Source organism: Micropterus salmoides, unplaced genomic scaffold, assembly GCF_014851395.1.
Source record: "Micropterus salmoides isolate LMB-PRFRI ecotype aquatic unplaced genomic scaffold, ASM1485139v1 Ms_hic_scaffold_19, whole genome shotgun sequence".
Lineage (NCBI taxonomy): Eukaryota > Metazoa > Chordata > Actinopteri > Centrarchiformes > Centrarchidae > Micropterus > Micropterus salmoides.
In genome coordinates this window covers 28,702,957-28,728,613 of record NW_024041039.1, presented here as the reverse complement: position 1 = coordinate 28,728,613, position 25,657 = coordinate 28,702,957, and the positions used below count along the sequence as shown (strand labels likewise).

Sequence of the window (25,657 nt, the reverse complement as noted above, 5' to 3'; positions counted from 1 at the left end):
AACAAATGGAGAGATAATCTTTGTTTATGTTATGTGTTTCTGAAAAGAAGAAAATAACAATATTGGCAAATATTTTGCATTTCTTTTAAGTAGAAACAAATAGACATCACAGATTGGGGTGAGTGGGAATGATGGCTGCATTCTAACATTCTAATTCTAACCCTCTCACTTGTTTTTTTATTTTTTGCTGTTCTCTTCCTTATGTGTGTGTATCAATCAATCAGACTTTATTTGTGTATTGCCTTTCGTGCAAAATAACAATACAAGGTGCTTGACATTGTGTTAAAATTCCAACATAACCATGTACCCAAAACACATTCTGCATTGCTTTGCAGCAAAGTAAAACTTAAGAAAATAAAATGAGAATTAGAAATAGAATAAAGAAAAGTAAAAAGATAAATAATATATAATTAAGCACAAAAGAGAGAACTAAAATGAATATTATTGTCAATATAAGAAAATACACTAGAGCTACTCTCTATATATCATTGTCCTTACCACCTGGGTTACTAGAAAACCAGAGGATCTGAGGGGTCTATTGGGAACATATTTGACATACCCGTGGCTGCAGCATTCTGAATGGTTTATATATCTTATTTATGGACTTCAGAAGAGAAATGTACGTTGCAATAGTCGAGTCTGCTGGTTATGAAAGCATGGATTTGGTTGGTTTAAGTCTAGGAGTAGCTACTAATATGGAGAGCTTCTCATCATCCATTTTAATTCTCAAATCATTTAAAACTTTGACTACAAATTTTCAGTGTTGTATAATATATAAACTATCTTGATACCTTGATACTTTGAATGGTGCTGTTTTAGTGCTATGATGGGGGCAAAAGCCAGACTGAAATGTCTGAAATATGCCATTTTGGTACTCAGTTAGCTGGTACTAAACCATCCTCAAACATTTTGTTTAGGAAGGAAATATTTCAGATTGGGGTGTAGTTGTTGAGTTTTAACAGGACATGGTTGTTTTTCTTTATGCAGGGGTTACAACAGCAGTTTTCAGTATTGTGGGAAAAACAGGTTAACAGAGAAAGATTTATCATCTCAGGCACTTCAACCTCAAGACAATAAAACACAGACTTAGATAGGGAGGTGGGGATGGGATCAAGTGAACAGGTAGGCCTAGAGGGGTTTAATTTCACAACTATGTTCCTAAGCATTTCCTCATTAACAGCAGTACAATCAGGTAGTCGTGAGGTAAAATGTCCACAGATTTGCACAGGCTTATTCTAAATTAACTAACATAAGATATACCAATATAACAGCAAGATGTTAACTGTTCAATTGCCCTATTCTTTTTCTTAAAAATATTGCCTACACGTTCGACAATAAGCGGCTTTTATTATGAAGGCAGACCGGAAGTGTAGCACTTCCGTCGCTCTGTAAACATGTTCCTGTCTAGGCAGTGACATGTCTTTGAACTTCACATAGGTTCTCAACTTTCATAAAGGACATTGCTATAACACTTTGTAAGGTAAGACATGGATAAACAGCGGTAAATGGAAAGGAGTTATTTAGAAGCCAGCGAATCACGGTACTACTTATATTTAGCGAAAGTGCGCAGTGCGTTTGAAAACGTTGGTGGGAAATTACTGGCTGATTCCTACATCGGATAGGAAATGAACGAATCGTAGACTGTAAAAAAGAAGGGATAAATGGATAAATGTAACTACCGTATAGCTAACTTCTGGCCTGTGCATTTTGAGGCCAGAAGACTGCGGCAAGTGAGCGTCGTTTGGAGTTTGATGCGCGTCTATTTGAGCTATTAACGTTATAACAGTAACGTTAACGTTGCAGGTGATTGGAACAGACAAAAAGGACGAAGACTCGCACTTCAGCTTCAGCAACCGTTTCTGACATTGTTTTCTAACGCTACTGTTGCCATCATTGGTTTGCTGAGAAGCACAAGGGTTTTTTTCCCCAAAATGTTCCTGACTATGACCAGAAACGTTGCAGTAACGTTGGTCTCACATTACTGTCCTTTAGTTTGCGTTCAAGACTCTAACGTTATTGTACACAAGGAAATATAAGCGGAATTCACCTCCAAAGTCAAAATGCATTGACACAGCAATTTACACTAAATGGCCTTGCCAGTACTGCAAGTGTTGGAAATATTCCTCAGAGACTTTGGTCCATAGTGACATGATAGCATCAGGTATTGCTCTAGATTCGTTGGCTGCACATCCATGATGAGATTCTCCCGTTCCACCACATACCAAAGGTGCTCTATTGGATTGAGATCTGGTGACTGTGGAGGCCGCTGGAGTACAGTGAACTCAGAAGATGGTACACTGTGGTCAGAAAGGGATGGACATGGTCAGCAACAATACTCAAGGAGGCTGTCTCCTTCAAACATTGCTCAATTGGTACTAAGGGGCCCAAATTGTGCCAAGAAACTATCCCCCACACCATTACACCACCACCAGCAGCCTGAGCCGTTGATACCAGGCAGGATGGATCCATGCTTTCATCTTGTGTACACCAAATTCTGACCCCACCATCTGAACGTCGCAGCTGAAATCGAGACTCATCAGACCAGGCAACACTTTTCAATCATCTGTTGTCCAGTTTTGGTGAGCCTGTGTGAATTGTAGCCTCAGCTTCCTGTTCTTAGCTGACCGCAGTGGCCCCCGGTGTGGTCTTCTGCTGCTGTAGCCCATCTGCTTCAAGGTTCGACGTGTTGTGCGTTCAGAGATGGTATTCTGCATACCTTGGTCGTAACGAGTGGTTATTAGAGTTACTTTTGCCTTTCTGTCATCTGGAACCAGTCTGCTGATTCTCCTCTGACCTCTGACATCAACGAGGCATTTTCATCCACACAACTGCCGCTCGCTGGATATTTTCTCTTTTTTGGACCATTCTCTGTAAACCCCAGAGATGGCTGTGCGTGAAAATCCCAGTAGATCAGCAGTTTCTGAAATACTCAGACCAGCCCGTCTGGCACCAACAACCATGCAACGTTCAAAGTCACTTAAATCCCCTTTCTTCCCCATTCTGATGCTCGCTTTGAACATCAGCAAGTTGTCTTGACCACGTCTACATGCCTGAAAGCATTGAGTTGCTGCCATGTGATTGGCTGATTATGTGTGTTAACAAGCAATTGAACAGGTGGACCTAATAAAGTGTCCAGTGAGTGTATATTGACGTAATGATAATTGATACATGTGACTTTTGCTTAGCTGTTGTTTTAGAACAATGGACAATGGAGAGAGAGAGAGATTAGGATACTATCCTTGAAGCTTAGTTCATGCCATTAAGCCACAGTGAAAGAATTGTTTGTGAAGGGTGTTTTATTTTGAAAATCGACTGGATTCTCTATGCCTATGGATTCATCTACTCCGTGCTGCTTGAAGTGAACTTTAGCAAAAAACAAAAAAATTGCACATCGAATCGTAATTGCAATATCTGGCAGAAAAAATCATAATTAGAATTTTTCCCCAAATCGTGTAACTGTGCAGTAAAATAACATCAAATATTACATGGACAGTGTCATTCTGAAGAGGAATCTATTGAAAATTTCAGCAAACTTCAAGGAAACAAGTCTTTGACAGTTTAAATAAAGACATGTTTGATGCATTACGTGATGACTTTGCAGAAAAATGATTTTTCAGATTGTATATAGGCAGCATATATATGCCCTGGTGGTGGCTCCTCAGTCCCAAATGAACACGCCTCAAATCTGCATCAGACCAGCGACCTCCTTCAGATCTGGTGTTGGGCCTAAAGCAGGGGAAAGCAAAGAAAGCAGGGACACAGCAAAAACAATACTGAACTAAAAAGACAAATAGATGGATACAAAGGAGAATTAATTAGCAATATCTCATTAATACATTAATGAATATTATTCTGGCCTGACCCAGGTGTCCTAAGCTGTCCAGGTTCCACCCAGACACTCTATCTCTCCCTCTCTCTCTCTTCCACTTTCCTTAAACACATATTCAGGGAACTTTGGTTATTACCTTCCTGTTGTTTCTGTCTCTTGCCTCATGTCTCCATGTTCCATCTTCCTGTTAATCACTTTTACTAAACACAGTATTAATAAACACACACAAACATAATAAATAATTGATTCAGTAGGCTGAACAGTTAATCAGACATACAGATTTGACTGGCACTGTAAATGTATTACCTAATAGTTTTATTTGTATTTTATTCTAATGTTGTCTTTTGTGTTTTCTGACAAAGCATGTGCGTGGATGTCTAGGTGAAACATGCTGACCGCTGTCCGAGTCACCGGACGTTCCCTCAGATACTTAGTATCTCAAACTCTGCCAAGGACTCAGGTAAGAGTGTTATTATTTATCTCCTTTCCCCTGCCTTTCAATAGTTTATACATTGGTTAATATAGTTTTAGATCGCCAGCTGGCTTTATAAAGGCAGTTGCAAACTGCAGCCAGCGTTTGTGAACTCTGTTTCATGCACCTGTAAACAATGATCACCAGAGGGCGTTTTCAGTTGCTGTTTCTAAACACTGTTTGGGAACGCCACTCATTGTGCATCCACCCGAACCTCAATGCCAGTGTGCGTGTGTTTATGGCAGTGAAATGTAAGGGAATTAAGTTTATTTATCAACTTTGAAGTCAAAAGTTCAAACAGGCGTCTGTAGGAAACATGACTGAGAACATGAGAGCCATAAATACTGATATACTAAATATCTTGTAAACAATTTGATATTGCTGACAAAATATTATTTACACACATGTAGATATTCAGTTTATAATCCTAATGACATACTGATAGCAAGACTTCCTTAAAACTACTTGATTATTTTATTTTATTTAAATGATTTGCTTCTGTCAGTATTTTTGGCTGTCACGTTCTCAGTGATATTGTAATAAATTAATATCATGTTCTAAAATGTTGTAAAATTTTCTCAATGTTCAATGAAGTTGGGGAATAAGTTTATTAAAAAACAAAAACAAAAAAAACTTTTCAGTGGTGTGAAGAGATGCACACGGGATTTAAAGTCTCCCTACAGGACAGCGTTTAGGTACACAGTCTAAATTTGAATCAAGGCCAGCAGATTCTCTGCTTCTCCGTATGTCATTAAGCTCTGTGCTGAGACAAACTACTTTACAGAGAGTAACAGATCCCTGACTGAAACGTTTTGTTGTGTTGGGAGGAGAGCACAGGTCTGCGCTGTGAGTAGTCACACCTTAACTCACATGGGAACTCATCTTGCTCTAGAATCTCATTCGCTGTCCGACTTTTGCTCTTTTGTCATTCTAACAGCAACCAAGGTAACACTGCAGTATTTTATCCAGGGAAGCCCAGAATCCAGTTCTGTATTACTCTTTCTTAATCTTGCCTTCGGGTCACCTCAGATAAACATTTGTGTTAGTCAGGTTATAAAACTTCTGCTCTTAGGATGCAGAGAAATACTGACTCAACCTGAGGGTGTGTTTATCACCATGCTGCATGAATGCTCATCATAACCATCTGTATTCTCGTCTGTATTCTTTTGAAGTTTAAGTAAAGATTCTCTTTTGGAACCTGAGTTATATTTTTTCTTCTGCGGCACTAATGTAAAAAAGATCATTTTGGACACAAACTCTGTTGTCTTTATATGTTTGTGGATGTCCAGGTGAAACATGCTGACTGCTGTCTGAACCACCAGAAGTTCCTTCAGAGACTCAGTGTCTCTAACTTTGCCATGGACTCAGGTATACAAACACAGATACATACTATGTCCCTTTGTATGGGATTGTGTCTAATTATAGGGAAGCAAGCACTTTATTTAGTTTTTAAGGCTTTGGTGCGTTGCAAGTACAATTACTGGTTCAATATTAGTGAAATGGAAGGAAATTATGTGTTTTTTAATCATTTTTGAAATCAAAAGTTGTTACAGGCATCTATAGAACATGACATTAGGTCATTACAATACAACGGAGTACATGAGAGCCACTAATACTGATAAAGGCCTACTGAATATCTTGGAAACAGTATGATTCAGCTCATATATGTAGATCTCCTCCTGTTTTTGGAGCATTTAAAAATGAATTGGCAGTTTTTAAAAAATCCTAACAACATATTAATAGTAAGAATTCCTTAAAACTTGACTCCCTTAAATTGTATTTTAAGTAATCCCTTCTCTCACTCTTTTATAAGACAATTATATGGTTTGTTTTCATTTATTTTGATTATCTCACATCCTCATAAACTGTATGTTTAAGTCAAGTGAGTCCCAAATACTACATGGCAGCTTGACCAAGTACAACAGACAACTAAATAAAATGTGAGCTTATGTATCACAAGCACCAAAATGACCCAAAGTTTCAACTGTCTCTCTGTGACTCCATCCCTCTGCTTCGTTGTCTCACGCCTCCTCCTCTGCCTTCCAAAGGTTAACCAAACCCAAGTCATCTTCACTTGAACATTAACCCTAGTGAAACAAGTCAGAGTAACCTGAGTCTTCAATAGGCAGGGTTTGGCCATATACTATGTAGCTCTCTTCCACCACTTCAGTCACCTGTTGCTGTAACTGGCTTACAGAAGTGTGTGGGCTATGATGGAGCAGTGGACTAATTTTAATTCTCTGAGTCCTGCTCAGTTGAGGCTGTTGATCAGGCAGGAAGATCCCAGAATAAGAACGACGACTGGATTAGCTAGCGGTAAGATCCAGTGTATCACCCACAGGGCTGTATAGGACACCTTAACCGTGCACTTATATTTTTTGCTTACTTGTGGAATTTTCAATAATGTAAAAATGTAGGGCTGAACAATTAGAGGAACATATAAAAATGCGCTTTGTCTACGTAGATTGCAATTTAAATTGCAATTTTTTTCTATAAATTAAAGTACAAGTACAAGTCTAGGTATGATTGTACCGAGCAAAACCACAAACTTCAGCTCAATTTACAATTCAGTTTAGTTCTTTATAATCAGCAAATCCATCAAAATGTGTATCAGGACAAAATTATGGAGCCGGGGGAGGGGGGGTAATAGTACAAGAAAATTAGTCCGAGAGATTAAAGCGGTAAATTTAAAAACTTAAAAACTTGAGTCATACATTTGCAAAAAATAGGTTTGTTAGTTATCGGATGAACTGAACACAGACGCTGGGCTCAAGCCAACTTTTTGGGCTGAACCCACAACCCTCCGGGTCCAAATAGCGCATAGAAACGGCTCGCAACCTTGGATCCATTATCAAATAGATTGAAATCCTGTTCAACCAACTATCAGATGTCCAATCTGACTCTGATGAAGACACAGTAGTGTTAAAATGTTGATCTCTTTGCACTATTAGAGGCTGTATATCAGTCAGTGTGCTCCAGCACCCTCTTTGGAAGTTTGCTGTCCTCCAGCTGCATACTGCTGGAAGATGCACGGAGAACCCATTTTCATCTTGTTGAACGATTTGTTGCAGCATAAATGGGCACCTCAGTGTTCTGGTAATTGCAAATGAAGAAATAGAAAGACTTGCCTTGGGGACTAGAGAAGCATTTGAAGAAATGGGAGATGAAATCTTGTACTGGACTAAATAATATTCTCTGTTTTGTTTCTATTATAACATACATAAATGTATGTGTCTTTGTGTCAGGATACCTGCAGGCTAATGTCATCCTCCTGCCCAGTCATCTGGCCAATGACTTTGAAGCCTTATGTCACAGAAATCCCGCCCCTTTGCCACTCCTTTATCGCAGCAAATCAGGAGAGACTTCCTGTCCGGATCTTGCTAAACATGCTGACATAAGGTAGAACAAACACACACAAACATGCCTACACCACTGACTAAGCAAGCATCCCACAGATTTCCATTATTCTTTGACAATTTGTGTTCGTCTTCTTCTTCCTCCAGTATGACAATAGGTTTGTACATTAGTCATGCAGTAGGGGTGGGGAAAATCAATACAGCATAGTATTGCAATATTTTCTGTGGCAATATTGTATCGCTACACGGACGTCAAACATCGATCTTTTATTATATAAATTGTACATGAGAATTTTACTTTTTGGTACTAAAGGATTAAAATCAGTCGGGGGGGTAAAAAATTGCAATATATCATAATATTTTTTAAATCGCAATAATATCGTTTCGTGACATAAGTATTGTGATAATTTCGTATCGTGGTGATTCCCACCCCTATCATGCTGTGTTCAATAAAACATTCAGAAATAGCAGAAACTGCCTCCCACAGAGATCTAGAGAAGGTCAGGAATTGAGCAGAATCCAAAATGTCTCCTTTAATCAGTTCAAGAAGCTTTAAGGTGAATCTACTTCTGTCCGTTCCTCGTGATGAATGATTGTCCCGCCGTGGTTGGAATGATTCACCCCTGTATAAACAAATGTCAGCACATTATACATTAACTCAGTTTTGGTTGATGTTTTTGACTTTTGTGTGTTACGGCAGCTGCCTGCTAATGATTTTTAAAAGTTGTTAGAATTTTACAATAATATCTTGAGCAGCGCCTTTACTCTAAACATGTGGGTTAGAGTTAAACCAATCAAATGTAGAACATTGACATAATACTTTCCACACACCATAGAATACACCATACCATAGTAAAGATGTATTCCACCACTGTTCAACGAGATCCCCATCCACCTCACAGAAATTGGCCTTTCGTGCTACTGACCCACCTTGAGCAGTGTGGAGAAGGTCACATCCCACTGCAAATAATTTTCACATTTTTCATCTCGGTTATTTAATGAAGGTAGTACTGAATATAGAATTGTTCTTATAAGTTTTATATACATCCCACCCAATTAGATATGAAATTTTGTGTGGTAAGTTATGGCATTATGGAATCCCTCGCATTTATCCTCCCACCTTACATCTCTGTGCTTCCCTTTATTGTTGCCGAACAAAACTCACCATGACACATGACGTGTGTTTGTGTCTTCAGGACAGATATTTCTCAGTACTGTGTGTACGAAGAGGGTGTCCTGGTGAAGACAGTCTCCAGTCTGTGGAGTTACAGCTCTCCGCCAAGGTATTTTAACAGACAAGCACTTCTTTTAGTGCAGTTTAGAGGATCACACTTAAAGCAGTTTGATTGAGTTCCAACATGAAGGGGAAACTGGGATGTGAAGAGCTTAATTGGGATTAACTCAATGGAAAAAGATATATGTTCATAGCTTTCTGTTATATTTGTACCTGGGGAAAAGTCAACAAAATAATATCACCCCTAGTCAAACTTAAGAATGAGTGTTTTTTTACATTTATAATTCAGTTAATATTTGAACAAACCACCCAAGAGAGCATCAAAGGAATCTCTGAGCATACAGTATGTCCAGTACAGTTTTTTCTGTATTTGATAGTTAATTACAAGACTGATTTCCCATGATTTTCCCATCTTGACGTGACTTTGTGACCCTACCAGCTTCACTTCTCCTTCTTGTGCTCCCAGGATTGCGTCAGAGCAGCAGGCTGTGCAACATGGCCCGTGCTCAGACATGGTGTGTTTCTATTTGGGCTGCAGTTTTGGCTTTGAGGGCAGACTGAAGAAAGCTGGAGTCCCTGTCAGGAACGTGGAGCAGGGCACAAATGTCAGCATGTATAGGGTATGTTACAAATATCTACAAGGGTCCTATAGTGTGGCAAATTAATTGTAACATCTTTGTATGATTACCATAGTAGATTAGAAGGTAGAGATGAACTAGAGCGTCACACCACTGTCACCCGATCTCCCCCTCCTTGATGTACATTTGTAATGAGATTTGTGGATATATTCTGTCAAATGTAATTACGTATCTTGGCCAAATGAGTTTGTGTATTAAAACTGCTGTGATGTAACTTTTAAAGAGATTCAAAGTTTGTGACACTATGCAACACCAGAAGTAGTTTAATGTACTGCAGTTCTCTTCTCACACTTCTGGATTTTGTCAACCATCAAGCATTTGGAATTACACACTGTTACCCTGTTTGGACACATCCAACTTTCTCAACTTTGTGCGTCGCCCCACCACCACACCAGTGTGGATATTACAAATGATATAACAGTTGTAATGTAGGAAATGTTATTCTGCTTTTTGATTATTGATTAATGTTTCTCAGTTCATGTATTTAACATGTGGTCCTTCAAAAGTGAAAAATGCAACTTTCCAGAGCCCAAGGTGACATCTTACGATGTTCTGTCTGACTAGCAGTCCAAAACCCAAACTGGATATTTGGATTTTTTTTAACCTGAAATATAGCTTAAATAATTAATCACAATTATCAAAATAGTTGATGATTATTTATCTTTCATTTCACCAATCAATTGGTAACTAATTATTTCAGCTGTAGTTTATATTATATAAACATTGTGAAAAGAATCTATGGAAATAGGATAAAAACAAGTGTAATGAATTTGAACCAAGGAACAAAACATGATTGTACTCACAGTGTGTGTGTGTGTGTGTGTGTGTGTGTGTGTGTGTGTGTGTGTGTCCAGACTGCAGTTCCCTGTATTCCCGCCGGAGTGTTCAGCTGCCCTCTAGTGGTCACTATGCGTGCTGTTCCAGCTGGCATGTTGGATGCAGCAGTAGAAGCTACTCACCTCAGCCCGCTAGCACATGGAGCTCCTGTACACATAGGAGACCCAGGTACACACACACACACTTTACACAGGATAGTAACCTTGATCTAGCAGTACATCACTTGGCATTATTTTTGTTTGTAGCTCTCCTAGGCATACAGAACCTGTCCAGACCAGACTATGGGGAGCGAGTAGAGCTGCAGCCTGGTGATGTCACGGTGTTCTGGGCCTGTGGAGTGACTGCTATAGAAGCAATACTCAGCAGCAGTGAGCAATATCATAATTATTGATGATAGTTGTGTATTCGCTGCAGAACCTCCTCTACAATTTCATAGACTCTAAAAAGTGATCGAGCATAATAGTCTCGTTCTGTCTCCTTCCAGAGCCCTCTTTGGCGTTCAGTCACTCACCAGGCTGTATGTTCCTGACTGACATCCCAGACTCCTCCCCTTCTTCCCCCATACCTCCTCCCTCTGACAGCGTAGACCCTCCCGCCACGGATCCCAATCTTGAACTGATCCCCCTCTGCTTTCTGGTGTCCCGCAATCCCTTGTTGTACAGTTTAGTATCTCGGAGGGCCACAGCAAAAATCCGACAGCTGGAGACGATTATTGGAGAGGACCCAGGTAAACATGTGCAAAGAGTGATGTCATATAAGCAGTGATTTATCTGATTCAAATGGTATTTCAGCAGCAGAATAACAGGCTTCAATCTACATGCCACACTAGCAGTGTTTACACCGGCACGCTCATGCCCAGTGTACGTGAACGGCCACTTGATGTGCGTTTTCAGGTTTTCAGTCGTTTGAATATAGACAGAGATCAACTCTGATACTCAGCTAAAACGCTGGTGTGGACGGAGATCGTATTGGTTTTAAAACTCCGTTTTTAAACAAAAATGAAGAACCCAAAAAAATCTAAATCTATTGTGTGAAAAATAACAGAGAAGTAAACGTGTTTGACAATGTCCAGCTATAAAGATGTTTCTCACCCTAAACGTTTGTATTTAAGTCTCTGAGAGCCTCTGTTATTAGCAGGAATGTAGGGATGATGGAGAGTTCAGGGGTCATGTCACGTTTGGAAAGCCACTAAGTGTTGTCCTTCGTCTTGGTGTCAGTACCATGCTGGTTGGAGGTGGATGTGAGTTTGTCGTTTTCTGTCACCAGGTCAGCGAGGGATCAGAGCTTTATTTGTTCAGGATGAACTTCTGCGTTCCTGTCTGGCGCTCTCCCACGCTTCCTCCGTTGCCATAACAACCGGCTTCCCCACACACTACATGCATAGGTACCCACGCATACACATACACCTGACACACACATATATTTACATACTGTCAAGCAGTGGTTCTCAATATCATCTAAGTATTCTTATGATACATCATCCTATTCCCCATTTATTATGCTAGCCTGCAGCTCAACTTACACTGCACAAACACTTTGTTGCATGGTAAATTATTCAGCATGGATCTTATTTGGTGCCAAGGTTGTGTTTTGTGTCACGCCAATAGAGCATAACATCTCTTAACTCTGTGAGCCAAATGTGAGAACAGGGGTAGATCAGGTGCAGTGCCTCATGGGAAAACAACGCAGAACTAGTTCCCACAAGTGAACGCTGGCTGATGAGGAGTGTGCAGCAGGGAATTAGCAGTGAGCCTGACTTGTCTTGACGGATCAAACTGCCCCAAACAGCGGTGGAAACACACAACCTTAACAGCGTATTCAGCTGAAACAGGAAGCAGTGTCGCACATAACTTTGAGATCGGGTCAGTGTCTTAAAGCATGACTCCAAAATATGATTGTTATTGGTGTTTGATCTTTAGCCCTCCTGACGAGACTGACGGCCCACCTGGAGCCATTGCCATGGCAACCATGCTGCTGTCGCTAGGGAAACAGGTGTCAATGGTGACAGACAGGAGAGCCTTGGAGATGAACCAGGCCATCATTGATGAAGCTGTGCAGACAGGTGGGAAAGAGTTTCAATTAAAATCTGTGTAACCTGATGAGCAATGTGTCCTCTTCCACCACCAGGATCTGTTACCACTGAAATAATTGAATTATCCTTCATCATTGCTGTTGACATGTTTTTAATTTTAAAGAGAAAGCTTCTACTTGGTTTAATAACTCTGTAATTCCACCCTCAGGTGTGCTGAAAACTGCCATCCCATTGGTCACATTTGAAGACAGCAGCCCAGGCTCTGCACTGCACTTCCTCTGCCACCATGGAGACCCCAGCAAGCCCAGGTTAACTGACCTGCCATGTGTGATTGCAGTATACATACAGACACAATTAAGGACCTTTTAGCCCTATTAGAAAAAAATTGTGACTGACTCTAGATTAGTGTGGGTTGGACTTAAATTTGTGTCCTTAGTATAGATATTTGTTCAGTGTAACTGGACTTTAATGTCTTGTGCAGTTGGGACTACCAGCATCATTACAAACATTAATCTTTTACTATTTCCGTCTTGGTAAGTCTACATTAACAACTCAAATCTAAAGACAAATCATTGAAGAGAACAATAAATGCAGACAATAAAAAGCTCTATCTTTATGATGGTGTTAAAGCCCAGACCGTATACTCTCCAAATCCAACCTGTGTGCTAAGTCCGTACACCTATACAAAGAAATAGGCCAGTCAGTGAACGTGTAATCCAGGCTGCAAATTATACAATGAAGACCAGGGGGGTCAACTTTTTTTCCAGGTCATAAAGGAAACCCAGTACAGTGCCGGCGTGTGCTTCAGTGAACTAAAATCTTACAATGCTTATCATTATCCTTGCATATTTAACTAATGTCTGCAGTCTGTAGATGATAAATCAAATTCATTATACCAATTGATAGGTTCCCCATACCACAAAACAACTTTTGTAGTCAGGAGTCAACAAGTATTCAAGAGCAAAACTGCCAGACAGTCAGACCCGCACAATGCTGAACCAGAACCAAAGACACTATCATAAAATACAGGCTGCATTATCATCTCTAATTCTTAATTCTTATCATTTTAAGTTAAGTACGTTTCAACTTATTCTTTTTTAGCAAATATCTCCTTTCCTCTTGTTCATGTTGACTGTGAATGCAATGTAATGCGCATTCAATAAAGTACAAGTCATACATTGTTGGAGAATAGGGGGAGGTTGGGTCTGTAACTAATAATAAACAGTACCATAAAGTCTAGACCTCCTCTATATGAAAAGTGCAGTGTTAGGAATTGGCGTTATATAAATAAAACTGAAACTGAATACACAAACCTGGATTTTAACATTGACCTAGCCAGGTAGAACTCCTAAATTCCAGAGTGAAAACATGTTGAATCCTTATTAATCCTTAATCCTTATTGTAAAAAGAATCCCAAAAGACTTGATGAAATAATGAACTCTATATTGATGTCAAAAAGTATTTCTACAATAACTAATTCTCAATTGCACTGCTCATGCCTGAGCACCAGTGTTAGCTAACAATTACATATGTGAAATGAAATAGTGGTAATGAAATGACAGGGTGGGCTGTCAGCTAGCTAACCTCACATAGCTCATTTTAAGTAAAATAAATGCTAATCACGAAACTCTAAGGATAGAAAAGTTAAGTGCATTAAAGCAGCTAGATTAACTGCTGATATTAACCTACAGTCTGTGCCACTGCAAGTGACGCGGGCAGACAAGATGTTCAACTAACGTCAACGTATGGTTGATCTTTGGGGTGTCTGAAAATGTATTTCAAGATTCTTGAATTTAAGTCATGAATATGGGAAATATATTTTAATATTTACTATTACAGGTAAGGAAGACCCCCCTCAACTGTTGTTTTTGCCTCTTTTGGGGAGGTCCAAGCTTTAATTAGGGAGGTCAGACCCCCCCCAATCCCCCCTGTAATTCGAACCATGGTGTAATCTGCATATTTTTCATAGTCTATTGAGTAGTGTAGTGTGTGTCTCTGCTTCAGAAGTGTGAAGGCAATGTGCTTGTAATGTTTAATACCAGGTACGACCACCTTGTGGCGATAGAGCGCAGTGGACGTGCTACAGATGGAAATTACTACAACATGAGAGGAATTAACATCAAACATCTGGTGGATCCTATTGATAACCTGTTTATTGCTGCCAACCATATACCAGGAATTACCACTACAGGTAGGTAACATGCATTTTATTGTCTTCATATTACTTTAATATTACCTTTTTATAACTATAGTTTAGGAATACACCTTGGAAGCAGTAACTGATATACCATGTTAATTATTTTATTAGCACACAAAATGATTCACATATCAGTCATCACATAATAATATTATGTGTATAATGGTATCCATCCATCCATCCATCCATCGTCAACCGCTTATCCTGCATACAGGGTCGCGGGGTGCTGGAGCCAATCCCAGCTGACATCGGGCAAAAGGCAGGGTGCACAGGTCGCCAGTCCGTCGCAGGGCCACACATAGACAAACAACCAGTCACACTCGTGTATAATGGTATATCATTATAAATGCAATCATACAATTATTTGTCCTGCTTCATGCGTTAAAGTTAAGGATCAAGTAAATGAATCAAGCAGGATTCCAAACATGTACCTTAATAATTCAGCATGTTATACGCCTCTATAAAAGATGTAAAAAGCTCACTCCTCATCTCTCCTTGAGGCCAGACATTCCAGGCTACGTTATCTGCTACTTGCACAACACACCCGAGTTGCATTGTGGCTAATGTGGGTGCCAGGTTTAGACGAGGAGAGCAGGAATGCGTGGAATAAAATAAACGGGAAAAAAATAAGCGTATCTCTGCTTCTGCTGCATCAATTTAGATCTTTTTTATTAAACTGTCCATTATGAGTCTGACTGTGTTACAGTAGAACAATGGTGTATTGGCGGAGTGCTCTTATAAAATGATTTGAGAGGAGCAAACTGTATTGGCCCCTTTGCCTTTACTTTACAGAATATATAATAGCAACAACAAAAACAACAGCAATAATATAATCTTTATTTATGGAGAACTTTTTAAAACAATGTTACAAATTGCTTTCACAAGAGCAAAGAAAATAAAACACAGCAAAAAAAAATAAGATACACTGTAAAAGCAGGAAGAAAGTTATGAAAATAAAATACAGTTATAATTAAAATAGTGTAGCGACAAGTGGCCCACCGCAAGGAACCCCGCTCTCTCGGGTCACCATCTCCGGGGGGCCGTAGCACATTGTGTTTGAAGATACCACTTAGGCAAAAAAGGCGACCTCTGATAACAAGCTAGTTTCAACACTAGGTACTGGCCTGACCCTCTGTATTGAATTTCGAACTCCAGATTCACAAGTTCCCTAGTCCGTAGCTGGTTATCTGTATTGAGGTGTGTTAATGTAGGCAGTGTGGATGTTAAAGTAAGTAAATACTGACTTACCAGTCTAGAAGAGGGGAAGAAGACAGAGACAAATTGGAAAAGCCTTTTAGTTTCTCCTAGGGCGTTCATCCAAAGAGAAACATATTTATTTTCAATAAATGCTAAAAAGCGTTTACAAAGTTCTTCACTAAATTCCCTACAATATCACCCAGGCTCTATGAAAATAAAGTCGTAATATTACAAGAATAAAGTTGTATTTTTAAGCTACATGTTAGGGGAAATGTCAGAAGAGCAGCCTGCCGCTTCCAAAATGAGGAACTTAGAGAATGTTTTGAAGTTAAACTTCAATATAGGTTTCACAAATAACAAAACCAAATTATCAGCATATCATATCAAGTATCAGGACTTTGAAAAGACTATGCAAGAAACTCTCTCTATTTTGTGGAAGAGGAAATGGCTGGTAGTGGTCGACTGCAAGGCTTTATTCTCATAATATTACGACTTTATTCTCGTAATATATCATTTATTCATTTAGCTGACACTTTTATCCAAAGCGACTTACAATTGCTATACATGTCAGAGGTCGCACGCCTCTGGAGCAACGAAGGGTTAAGTGTCTTGCTCAGGGACACAATGGTGGATCACAGTGGGGGATTGAACCTGGGTCTATCACACCAAAGGTATGTGTCTTATCCATTGCGCCATCGCCATCAACTTTAATCTCATAATATTACAACTTTATTCTCATAATCTCCAATTTTTTTTCCTTCTCAATGTGACCATAATACTCCGTCGTAATGAAGAGCTTTAAAAGTAATCAATAAAATTCCTCCCAGTCTGTTGTAAAACACACTGGGAGCCAGTGTAATGAAGCTAAAACAGGGGTGATGTGATCATATTTCTTTGTTCTGGTTAAAAGCCTGGCAGCTCAGTTCTGCACAGTCTGGAGTCGATTAATAGATTTTTGGGTCAAGCAAGTAAAAAGGCTGTTGCAGTAATCCAGGCGTGGTGATATAAAGGTGTGTAAGATGGTCTCAGTGGCCTTACGCATGTGTCAAATGTTTTACTGTTGATAAGCTTGCTATTGATACTACTTTTTTACACACAAACTGAATATTCATCATCTGGACAGGCTTAACTACAGACTCTTAGCCCTATTTTCAGCACTTTGGTCAACTCTGGTTGCTTTTAAATATGCTTTATAAATAAACTTGACTTGACTTGACTATTTTGAATGTATTTTGAGATGAAAGAAATGAATATGAGTATGTCTGTTGCTCACTATACTCTTAATGTCGCCCGTATCCCCTATGCTACAGCAGATATTCTCTTATGTCTCTGCAGGAATCGGTGATGGTGGAAATGAGTTGGGGATGGGTAAGCTGAAGGAAAAGGTGACAACCCTGATGCCGAATGGGAGTCTCATAGCCTGTGATGTTCCCGCTGACTACGCCATCACTGCTGGTGTGGACAATCATTATAATAACTGTACAAAGCAAGCACTGCAGATTATGCTTTTACTGTTGTTATGGGTGCATACAGCACAGAAAGGCTGTTAACATGCAGGTTACGATTTTAACATCACTGCTCATGACATTGCTCAGGTATGGATACACACTAAATATACTCTGAAATTCACATACCGAGCTAACACTATATGTCAGTAAATAAATCCAGACAGAGGAAATGATAAGGAAATGACATATTCAGCTTTCTGTTTATGTGATGCATTGCTAGATGCTGATTTAAAAAGTGACAGATGAGATGCCAGCTATAGGGTTTTTTTTGCCTGTATGCTAAAGTTTCAGTTGTCTCTTGCAAACATCATGTCATTTTAACGGGAGTTATTGCCATGATAATGTCTTTTTCTGCTTTTTATTAGTTATTTAAAAAATAAAATAAAATACAGGTGTGGATTAACGTAGGCTACAGTACATTTTGCCATTGGCTGATCACCATGATTATTTTTTAAGAGCCAAATATTAGCTTTTCAGAAGGTATTTTGTTTATCTGCCTTCTCCCTCTCTCACCCCCACCCCTCCCGCCGGCAGGGGTGTCTAACTGGGGAGGATATGCTGTAGCCTGTGGGCTCTACCTGCTTCACACCTGTCCCTCCCACCAGCGATACCTAAAGAAAGGACTTGGACTGGAACACACAACCCCCCGAGAACAGCTCCAGGACTGGACTGCTAACCTGCCATCTGTGGACAAGGTGACAACCACGTGTGCGCAGACACACGCAGAGACACACACACACACACACACACACACACACTGCTCTCTCACATCCTCTTAATTTAAGTTTTGTGCATTTTTAAGATGTGAATTATGTAGAAAGCAGACGATTTTATGTCCTTGCATGATATAAGTTTTTCTTACCGATAAAAAGTAACAAGATAAAGTTAGATACTCTATATACAAATAATAGGTTACTAAAACTAATAGGAAGGTTAAATCAAGGGCAACTGGACTTGTTTGAAGTTATAATCCATAAAGCAGGTGAGTTTCACTCCCAAAAGACAGAGACACTGCCTGAGCCAAAGTTGACCCTAACTCAGTAAGAGGGGGGGAGGCTTGACTAGGCTCTACATCAAAAGACATGGAATGCAACTGAAGCTCTCTTAATCAAATGCTCATCAAGCTGGTTTGAAAAAGAGCACCCAGAGACTGTTAAAGTGTCTGCTTTGACACCACACAGACCCTAGACCCACTATTCTCTAGGACCCCAAACTCTGCATGACCCTGAGGTTCATCATGATTATCTTGATTATAATGATAATCTTTGTTCTGAAAGGACCATAAAAAGATCCCGTGGAACCACACTATCACACACACACACACACACACACACACACACACACTCAGACCTAACCAACCAGACAACATCTAAGCCCCCTTCTTTCTGTTGCACAGCTTTGTGCAACGTTCACCAGAGGTGGATCATAAAAAAACCCTAACGACCATGGAAAATACCCTCTCCCTATACTGTTTCAAATTCATTCTAATAAAAGTGTAAACTGAATTAATGACTAAATGTTTATCTGTGAAATGTAATTACGAAACTGATTGTCATTCAACTCCGAAAACATTTGAGCACATTTTCAATTTGCCATACATTTTTTAAAACTGCCAATATTCGAAATCTACAGTTGATTTCTCGCCTCAAAACTTCTCAGAAGTGGATTTAGTGATAAATACCAAATAAAAATTGTAAAAAAAAAAAAAGTTCTGTTGTTGGCCTCTAAAGAAAAGATCGGTTGTTGTTACTATTCTAATGCTTTGCATTATGGGACACAGCGCGTGAGGTAGACTGGTCCGATGCATACTGGAGATTTTTTCCGAATCAATACAACATCCAGGTATTTTGGCGCACTGCAGATTTAGCGTTTGTTTGCATACTACATACTACATTTAGGCCAAATCAGTACGTACTACTAGTACAGTAGACGGTTTCAGATTGGGCCTAGGTTTGTTCTCAATAAAACACATTCATTATATCTGATCGGGTCATCACTTATAAGTATGTTAATAATTATATCAATAATTCATTATGATAATAAGAAAAATAAATATAAAACACAAATAAACTCCTAACAAAATAGTAACATTAGAAATTGGAGGATCTCTTCATCATAAAGGAATTTCCAAAACTTAACATCCCTGAGTATTCTTGGGGTCAAATATAAATCTAGTGCTGGGCAACGCTAAAATTTTTTAATCGTGATTAATTGCATGATTTTCGAGCAATTAATCGCACTGTTATGCACAAAAATTGAATTATGCATTCTAAAGTAGTGTATTGCGCACTTTTAATTTAAATGTACCACTATATTCACAAAAGTTTAATAACGTGGTTTGCAAACACTAAACAAATAAGGGTTTGTTTTGTTTTTTACAGCAGTATTCACTTTACACAGTAGCAATAAAATATTTCTTTTCTCAATCTCAACTTAAACATTTATGTAATCAAATCAAATCTAAAACCAAAGCTATTTGCCACTGCCAGGGCATTACCCTTTATCTAGCTTGTTAAAACAAGTCAGAGTCCAGTTTTCTTGTTTTTTTTTCTGAACAGGTATCAGCAGAAACAGTCTATGTTCAGTAGCAAGTGTCCCTGTCAGAGTGAGGTGAAGTGGTTGAGCACAAGGTGGGCAGTGTGTAGCTTCCACTTCACTATGGCATTTGATCGCTTGTCTTGCTTTTGTTTATCATCCAGCTTAGTCTGCCGAAGCCTCCCTCCACTGCTTGTTTGGGTGGGTGATTTGCAGGCTGATCAACATCCCACCCCTCCTGTGACCCGTGGTTTGACTCGATGTGTATTCACAGCCAGCGAGCAACGGACTTTCAAAATAATAATAATAAAAACTGCGTTAATTAGAGATAAAATAATTGTTATCGTATATTAATTAATGTGTTAATGTGATGATAATGTGTTAACGTTCCCAGCCCTAACAAATTCTAATACCCGTAAGAAAGAAAATGGAAAAGAAGATCAATTCAGAAAGTAAAGCAAGGTTAACTTAAAATGTAAGCATTTAACATGAAGGAATACATTCACAACATGTTGTGGCAATAATATTTTAACTAGGATCCTAACTATTTAGTTGTCACACTTTTATGAGCTTGGGAAAGAAAGATTTGATAAGACATGATACAAGAGAAGACTAACTTACAAATTAATGAAAGCGCAGGATTAACAATGAGACATTCTACTGTGGTGGTATGAGGGATGTAAGGTGATATGCCAGGGGGATTATGCTAATCTTTACTCGCACACTGTGCTTGTAAATAATTTTTCCAGTTTGCACGTATTTATTTTTAGGGGGTATGTAAATTGATGACACTGAGTGTTTATTTTTTTAGGTGGCTTATCAAATTTGTAGTATTGAATGCAACTCTTTAAACTTGAGTTAACACTCAATATATATTCGCCTTTTATCTGGTTTACTACAGGGCTATGGACCCAAAATAAACATTCTGCTGTGGTTAAATTGCAATAAATGGATCAAAATGATGCTGAAATAACTACATAATGTTGCTGATTTGTTTAGCATTTAAATTCATGCTTTCTTCATCATTCACTCACACATTATCTTAATAAATAAGATATTTCTTATCCATTAATTATCTTTAAAGTTTTACTTTTGTTTTAAACTTTTCTTCGCCTTTATTGCTCATGTTTTGAGAATCTTATTTCAAAGTATTTTTGTATTCACTGTCTCACCTTTTAACACTGTGGGACCAGCAAGTTACTTTCCAAAGGTATCAAACAAGTAGGCCTAACATAACCGATCCAGTAGAAAGAGCTGACATCAGACATTCAACTCTGATTCACGGGCTGAAGAGCCATTGCCTGCTAACGAAACTGTTAAGAGACAGTTTGAAAAGACTTTTTCAGCCGTTTCCAATGAGGGACCCTTGGAACAATCCACAGTCGGACTGGCTCCCTAACCACCAGTGTCTTCTGGTGAAAGCCCTCCTGTGTAGCGTATTGGAGTCACGACAGCTTCAGGCCCTTGAACAGACCGCTGAGAGAAACTGCAAAACAGTAAGGCAAAGCACTCATCTGTGGTCAGATAGGTTCGTGTCCTAATTTGCTTTAAACCAAGTACAATAATTCAAATCTCCTGTATATATTAGATATACAGTACTTCTTGCATCCACCTGTTTCCATCGGAAATCCACTCTTTTCACTTTAGCCACATAACCGTCATGTCAGCCCTGTTGTTAACCTCTGTTAACCATTCGTTGTATTTATTGTTGTTCATATAGCCCTTATTTTATTTATTCACTTGCATTCACCATAGGCTGGAAATAAATATATATTCACCTTCATGCTCTGGTTGTTGTGTGGACTACTTTACAGAGTTTGAATCCCTGATTTGAGAACTTCCACCTTATTTATGAGATTGATTAATAAAGTGAAAAACAAATTGATAGTTTAATATTTCCCAAAGTTTCTCATTTTCTTTTCCCAAACTCAGTGTTGCCCCCTTTTTGAACGACACCTTCTGATATTAATATTCCAAGTATTAATATTAATTACTTTAGAAAGTTCACTACACTGTTGTAATGACAGTTGTTGTGGTCTGTGCTGTAACTACTGCATGCCTGTGTTTTTTAAACCCAAGAACACCCTAAGACAGATATTGCTCCAACTGAAGGACCGCACACCCAAACACAAGAAAAGCAATCTCGTGTATGCTGTCCTATGCAGTGAGTAATGCACCGACCTGCATATTGGGAGAAATAAACAACCTCTACACAACACACGAAGGATAAAGGAGCCAGGAGCACCAACGAACCAAGCGGTAGCCATCACCATCACCGACCCGACAGAGGTTAAATAGCTTGGGGTCCCCACCGGTCAGTCAGAACTGAAGAAACTTCTTCCAGTATGTTCAACCAAATCCAGTTGCCCTTGATTTAACCTTCCTTGGATTTTCATCTTGTTCCTGCTGCATCCAAGTGGCTTTAAAGCTTTAAAGATAAATAAATTAACTGCTTCCTTTGATGCCACCTTTGGAATCAAACAAAAAAGTATACCTATTGCAGATAAATTCCATGCAATTCAATCTAGCAAGATTGCCAAAACTAAATTAAATTTTATACAATTCATTAATCACTATAACAAAAATAATAACAATATATATATAAAATAAAGTAAATAAAACAGTAAAGTGGGAGTGTGTGTTAAAAAAAAATGTAATATTAAAAATGAAAATAAATCAATAAAACAATAAACATGTGTGTGTGTGAGTGTGTGTATATTAATAGGCAAAAATTTTTTTTTAAATCTATCAAATGTGAAATAAAAAAAGAACAAATAAAGGAACAATTACTAAAACAAAATAAGAGACAGTGAAAATAATAATAATTTAAAACTTTTCAGAACAGTTATTTAATATATTTATGAGTCCATTCTGAGTTTCCACTGGTTGTTCATGGCATGAGGAGACATATTTTGCTGCAATTATTTGGCATTGTGGCATTTCTCCCAGTAAATAGGGGAGTTTCTGTGTGTCTGATATAAATTCGAATTCGGGGTATATTCGGGAAATAATTGCATGTGTTTTTCTCTTAATGTTTTATATTTAGAGCATGAGTTTAGAAAGTACAGCTCTGTCTCTACCGGATCAGATCTCTAGAGCTGCCATTTACACACATTGTTCTTTCTCTGTCTCCTTCAGGAGGAGTCTATCCTTTCCACTCTGGTGCGTTTTGGGATTAGAAGTGGAAAAACTGGTCACCTGGCCATGGAAGTGGATGGTTTGACCTTTCACCCCACACACTCTGATATCATCACCAGACTACTGGAAGTCACACTGGGCTCCGCCACTCCAAACCCTTGATCGACTGCTCCTGTCTAGAGGGATAGTTCAAGTCAATTGCCCATCTGTGAGATAGAGTATTAATATAACCTTGATGCTAACCGGTGTGGCGACTGAGGCCAAATAGCTGTGAATGCTCATTAAGCTTAGAGCCCTGAGAATGTAGCACCAGACAGGGAAACACACTGAAGCATGCACAGGCACACATACACAGACTCACAATCAATCAATGTTCCACTGGGTGCAATTGTGTTACCTCTCTACTCAGACTGCCGAAAGGAAGTGAGAGAGAGAAAAAAAGAATGACAAGAGAGCTGTATGTGTGTGTGTGTGTGTGTGTGTGTTTGTGTGAGAGAGAGGGAGTGAGATTTTAGATGCCTTGGTTACCTTTCAGCCCTCTTCCTTGACTACCAGTGACAAAGTGAAGTAGACTCAAGTAAAACCAGCTCTCTTTTTTCCCTCTCCCTCTCTCTGTCCGCCTCGCTAATGAATAAATCAGAGTTCTGGTATGACTTTGATGCCTTTAAAGAACAGAAATGTTTTAAAATACACTTTAGAATGGCAGAGGTTATTCGTTGTATTGTTGCTGACAGGAACTAGCCGATGATGTGTGACCAAATGGATCTTTCGCACAGATTGGCAATGTTTTATGCCTCTAATGGGCTCAATGACATTAATGGGTCTTAAACATTAACAGTTGCTCGTCAGTCCCCAAGTATCTTAACAGTTCGTGTACCAGGCTGCTTCTTCATTTTGACATTGTCTCGATCAGTTAAGCTTCATGGTTGCCGTGCCAGAGATCCTCTGATCTAATCTCGAGCATTTAATGAAGCACCAAGGCAGTTATGTAGCTAGTGATTTGTGTTTGCCACGACTGTCACTTTGAACGCAGGCATATATGCAGTTTAATTCCCGCGCCTTGGTGCTCAAGAGTTGCAGTCTGTATCTGGATATCATATCTGGAGAAGGAAGAACATATTAATGCAAGTGTAAATGCATTTAGAATGTATTGGGATCAGAATGCCATTAGATTACATTCTGCGGGTGATTTAATATTTAATTATTGGATCGGATGTCATTATCCAGATAATGCATCCAGGTACAGATCGTATGTTAATACCAGTTCTAAATGGGTGCTTTTTGTAAACTGTAAGCAAAGACCAATGACAGCCCAGTCAAAACTGGGAAAACTGACTCAAACTTCACCTAAAATATCCAGCAAAGTCAGTTTTTGCTCAGTTTACATAGTTGGTCTTGAGGTTCAGGAGTTTGTTGATGTATATTATTCTAAACACTGACCATTCATTGGTCTGATTTTAACACCTTTCAGTGCAACTCGGACACATCATCAGCGATGTTACATGGCTTCATCATGTGTTTTGGGTCTTTCAACATCAGATACCATTGCCCAGGTCCAGGAGTGATCAGGCCTCTCAGATGTTATTAATGGTTCTCCTGATGGGTTGGGGTTGAGTCCCCTATAGAGTGACTAGCCTGCGAAGCATTTTCACTCGACCTCGATGGACTCCCACTGGGCCCTCCATCCCCTGGTTTGCAGCCCCTCAGACTTGCCCCTCCATCTGGTCTTCCCAGGGAACAGTGAACTCCAGCAAGACCACTTGTCTTGTTGTTTCCGACACCAGGGCCATGTCTGGCCTAATGCTGTGTTCCATGCGACTCAGAACTCGGAATTATTCCAACTAAGAACTAAAAAGTATATTTGCTTGTATTTTATTAAAATAATACATCCTAAAATATCGTGTAAAACCTGTTCTGAATGTAAATTGATGTAAAAAATATATTGCCAATGTCATTATAGGTACACCAAGAGCGCTGCTGAGGGTTCCATTGTGTGTCCACTTGACAAAGAACCATCAGGGTTTTTTTCACTTTCGGTGTCATGAACCATCATGCACCTGGAACGCTTTCAGGTCGGAAGTCGGAAAATTTCAACTGGGAAATATCCGAGTACCGAGCAGTCTGGAACGCAGCATGGGTGTAGTCCTTAAGATTGTGTCTGGGATGAGCTGTCTCAAGTTCAACCTTTAGCTGCCAGTCCCGTGCTGTAGCCAGGAGCCCCTCCTGGTGGGTTGGGAACAATGGGTGTCTAGTAATGTGTCAGTTCTTAAAAGCAAACTTTTCACCCAAAAGAAGCAACTTCAATATCTGTCAAACATTATGATGATTAGCAAAACGATTTGCTCCGCAACAACACTGAACTGTGTAGTAAAATATTGCAGGAACTGAAGCTTTTATTTAAATGTTGGCAGGAAAATTAGTTTGTGCAGATTATAATGTAATTTAAATAAAATATGATGTGTGCAATCTGAAGTCTGTCTGATGTTATCTTTTGGGGTATTTTTTTTTTTGTTTAGCTATGGTTCCTTCATTCGTGTAAGATGGAAAGGATTTTGCTTTGTCTCATATACGCAGTAGAGCTAGTTTTTTCAACAAGAAAATTATTTAATGTGTAGTTCTTCATATTAATACCATGTCTTAATAGTAACCAGTGTCAACATGTATGCACAACAATATGGAAACTA

At 39.1% G+C, this 25,657-nt stretch overlaps 1 protein-coding gene across 1 annotated transcript; it reads left to right on the top strand.

Moving 5' to 3' along the window:
* Window positions 1–1,357: 1,357 nt before the first annotated feature.
* On the top strand, window positions 1,358–25,445 carry dglucy (D-glutamate cyclase). Its single transcript, XM_038729661.1, has 16 exons — window positions 1,358–1,480; window positions 4,192–4,289; window positions 5,591–5,669; window positions 7,547–7,700; window positions 8,854–8,940; window positions 9,358–9,511; window positions 10,384–10,534; window positions 10,612–10,734; window positions 10,851–11,093; window positions 11,633–11,750; window positions 12,286–12,428; window positions 12,607–12,706; window positions 14,441–14,589; window positions 17,128–17,247; window positions 17,835–17,995; window positions 22,974–25,445. Exons 2-16 carry the CDS (start codon window positions 4,218–4,220, stop codon window positions 23,133–23,135), a joined length of 2,016 nt encoding a protein of 671 aa, XP_038585589.1. The 5' UTR covers window positions 1,358–1,480; window positions 4,192–4,217; the 3' UTR covers window positions 23,136–25,445.
* The last annotated feature ends 212 nt before the right edge of the window (window positions 25,446–25,657 follow it).

What these genes read in the sequence shown, in the direction of transcription:
- dglucy (XM_038729661.1), top strand. Translation starts at nt 4,218, where the DNA reads ATGCTGACCGCTGTCCGAGTCACCGGACGTTCCCTCAGATACTTAGTA. An exon ending in CCCACACACTACATGCATAG is followed by an intron (nt 11,751 to 12,285) that starts GTACCCACGCAT and finishes TTTGATCTTTAG; the next exon opens with CCCTCCTGACGAGACTGACG. An exon ending in ACCTGCCATCTGTGGACAAG is followed by an intron (nt 17,996 to 22,973) that starts GTGACAACCACG and finishes TGTCTCCTTCAG; the next exon opens with GAGGAGTCTATCCTTTCCAC.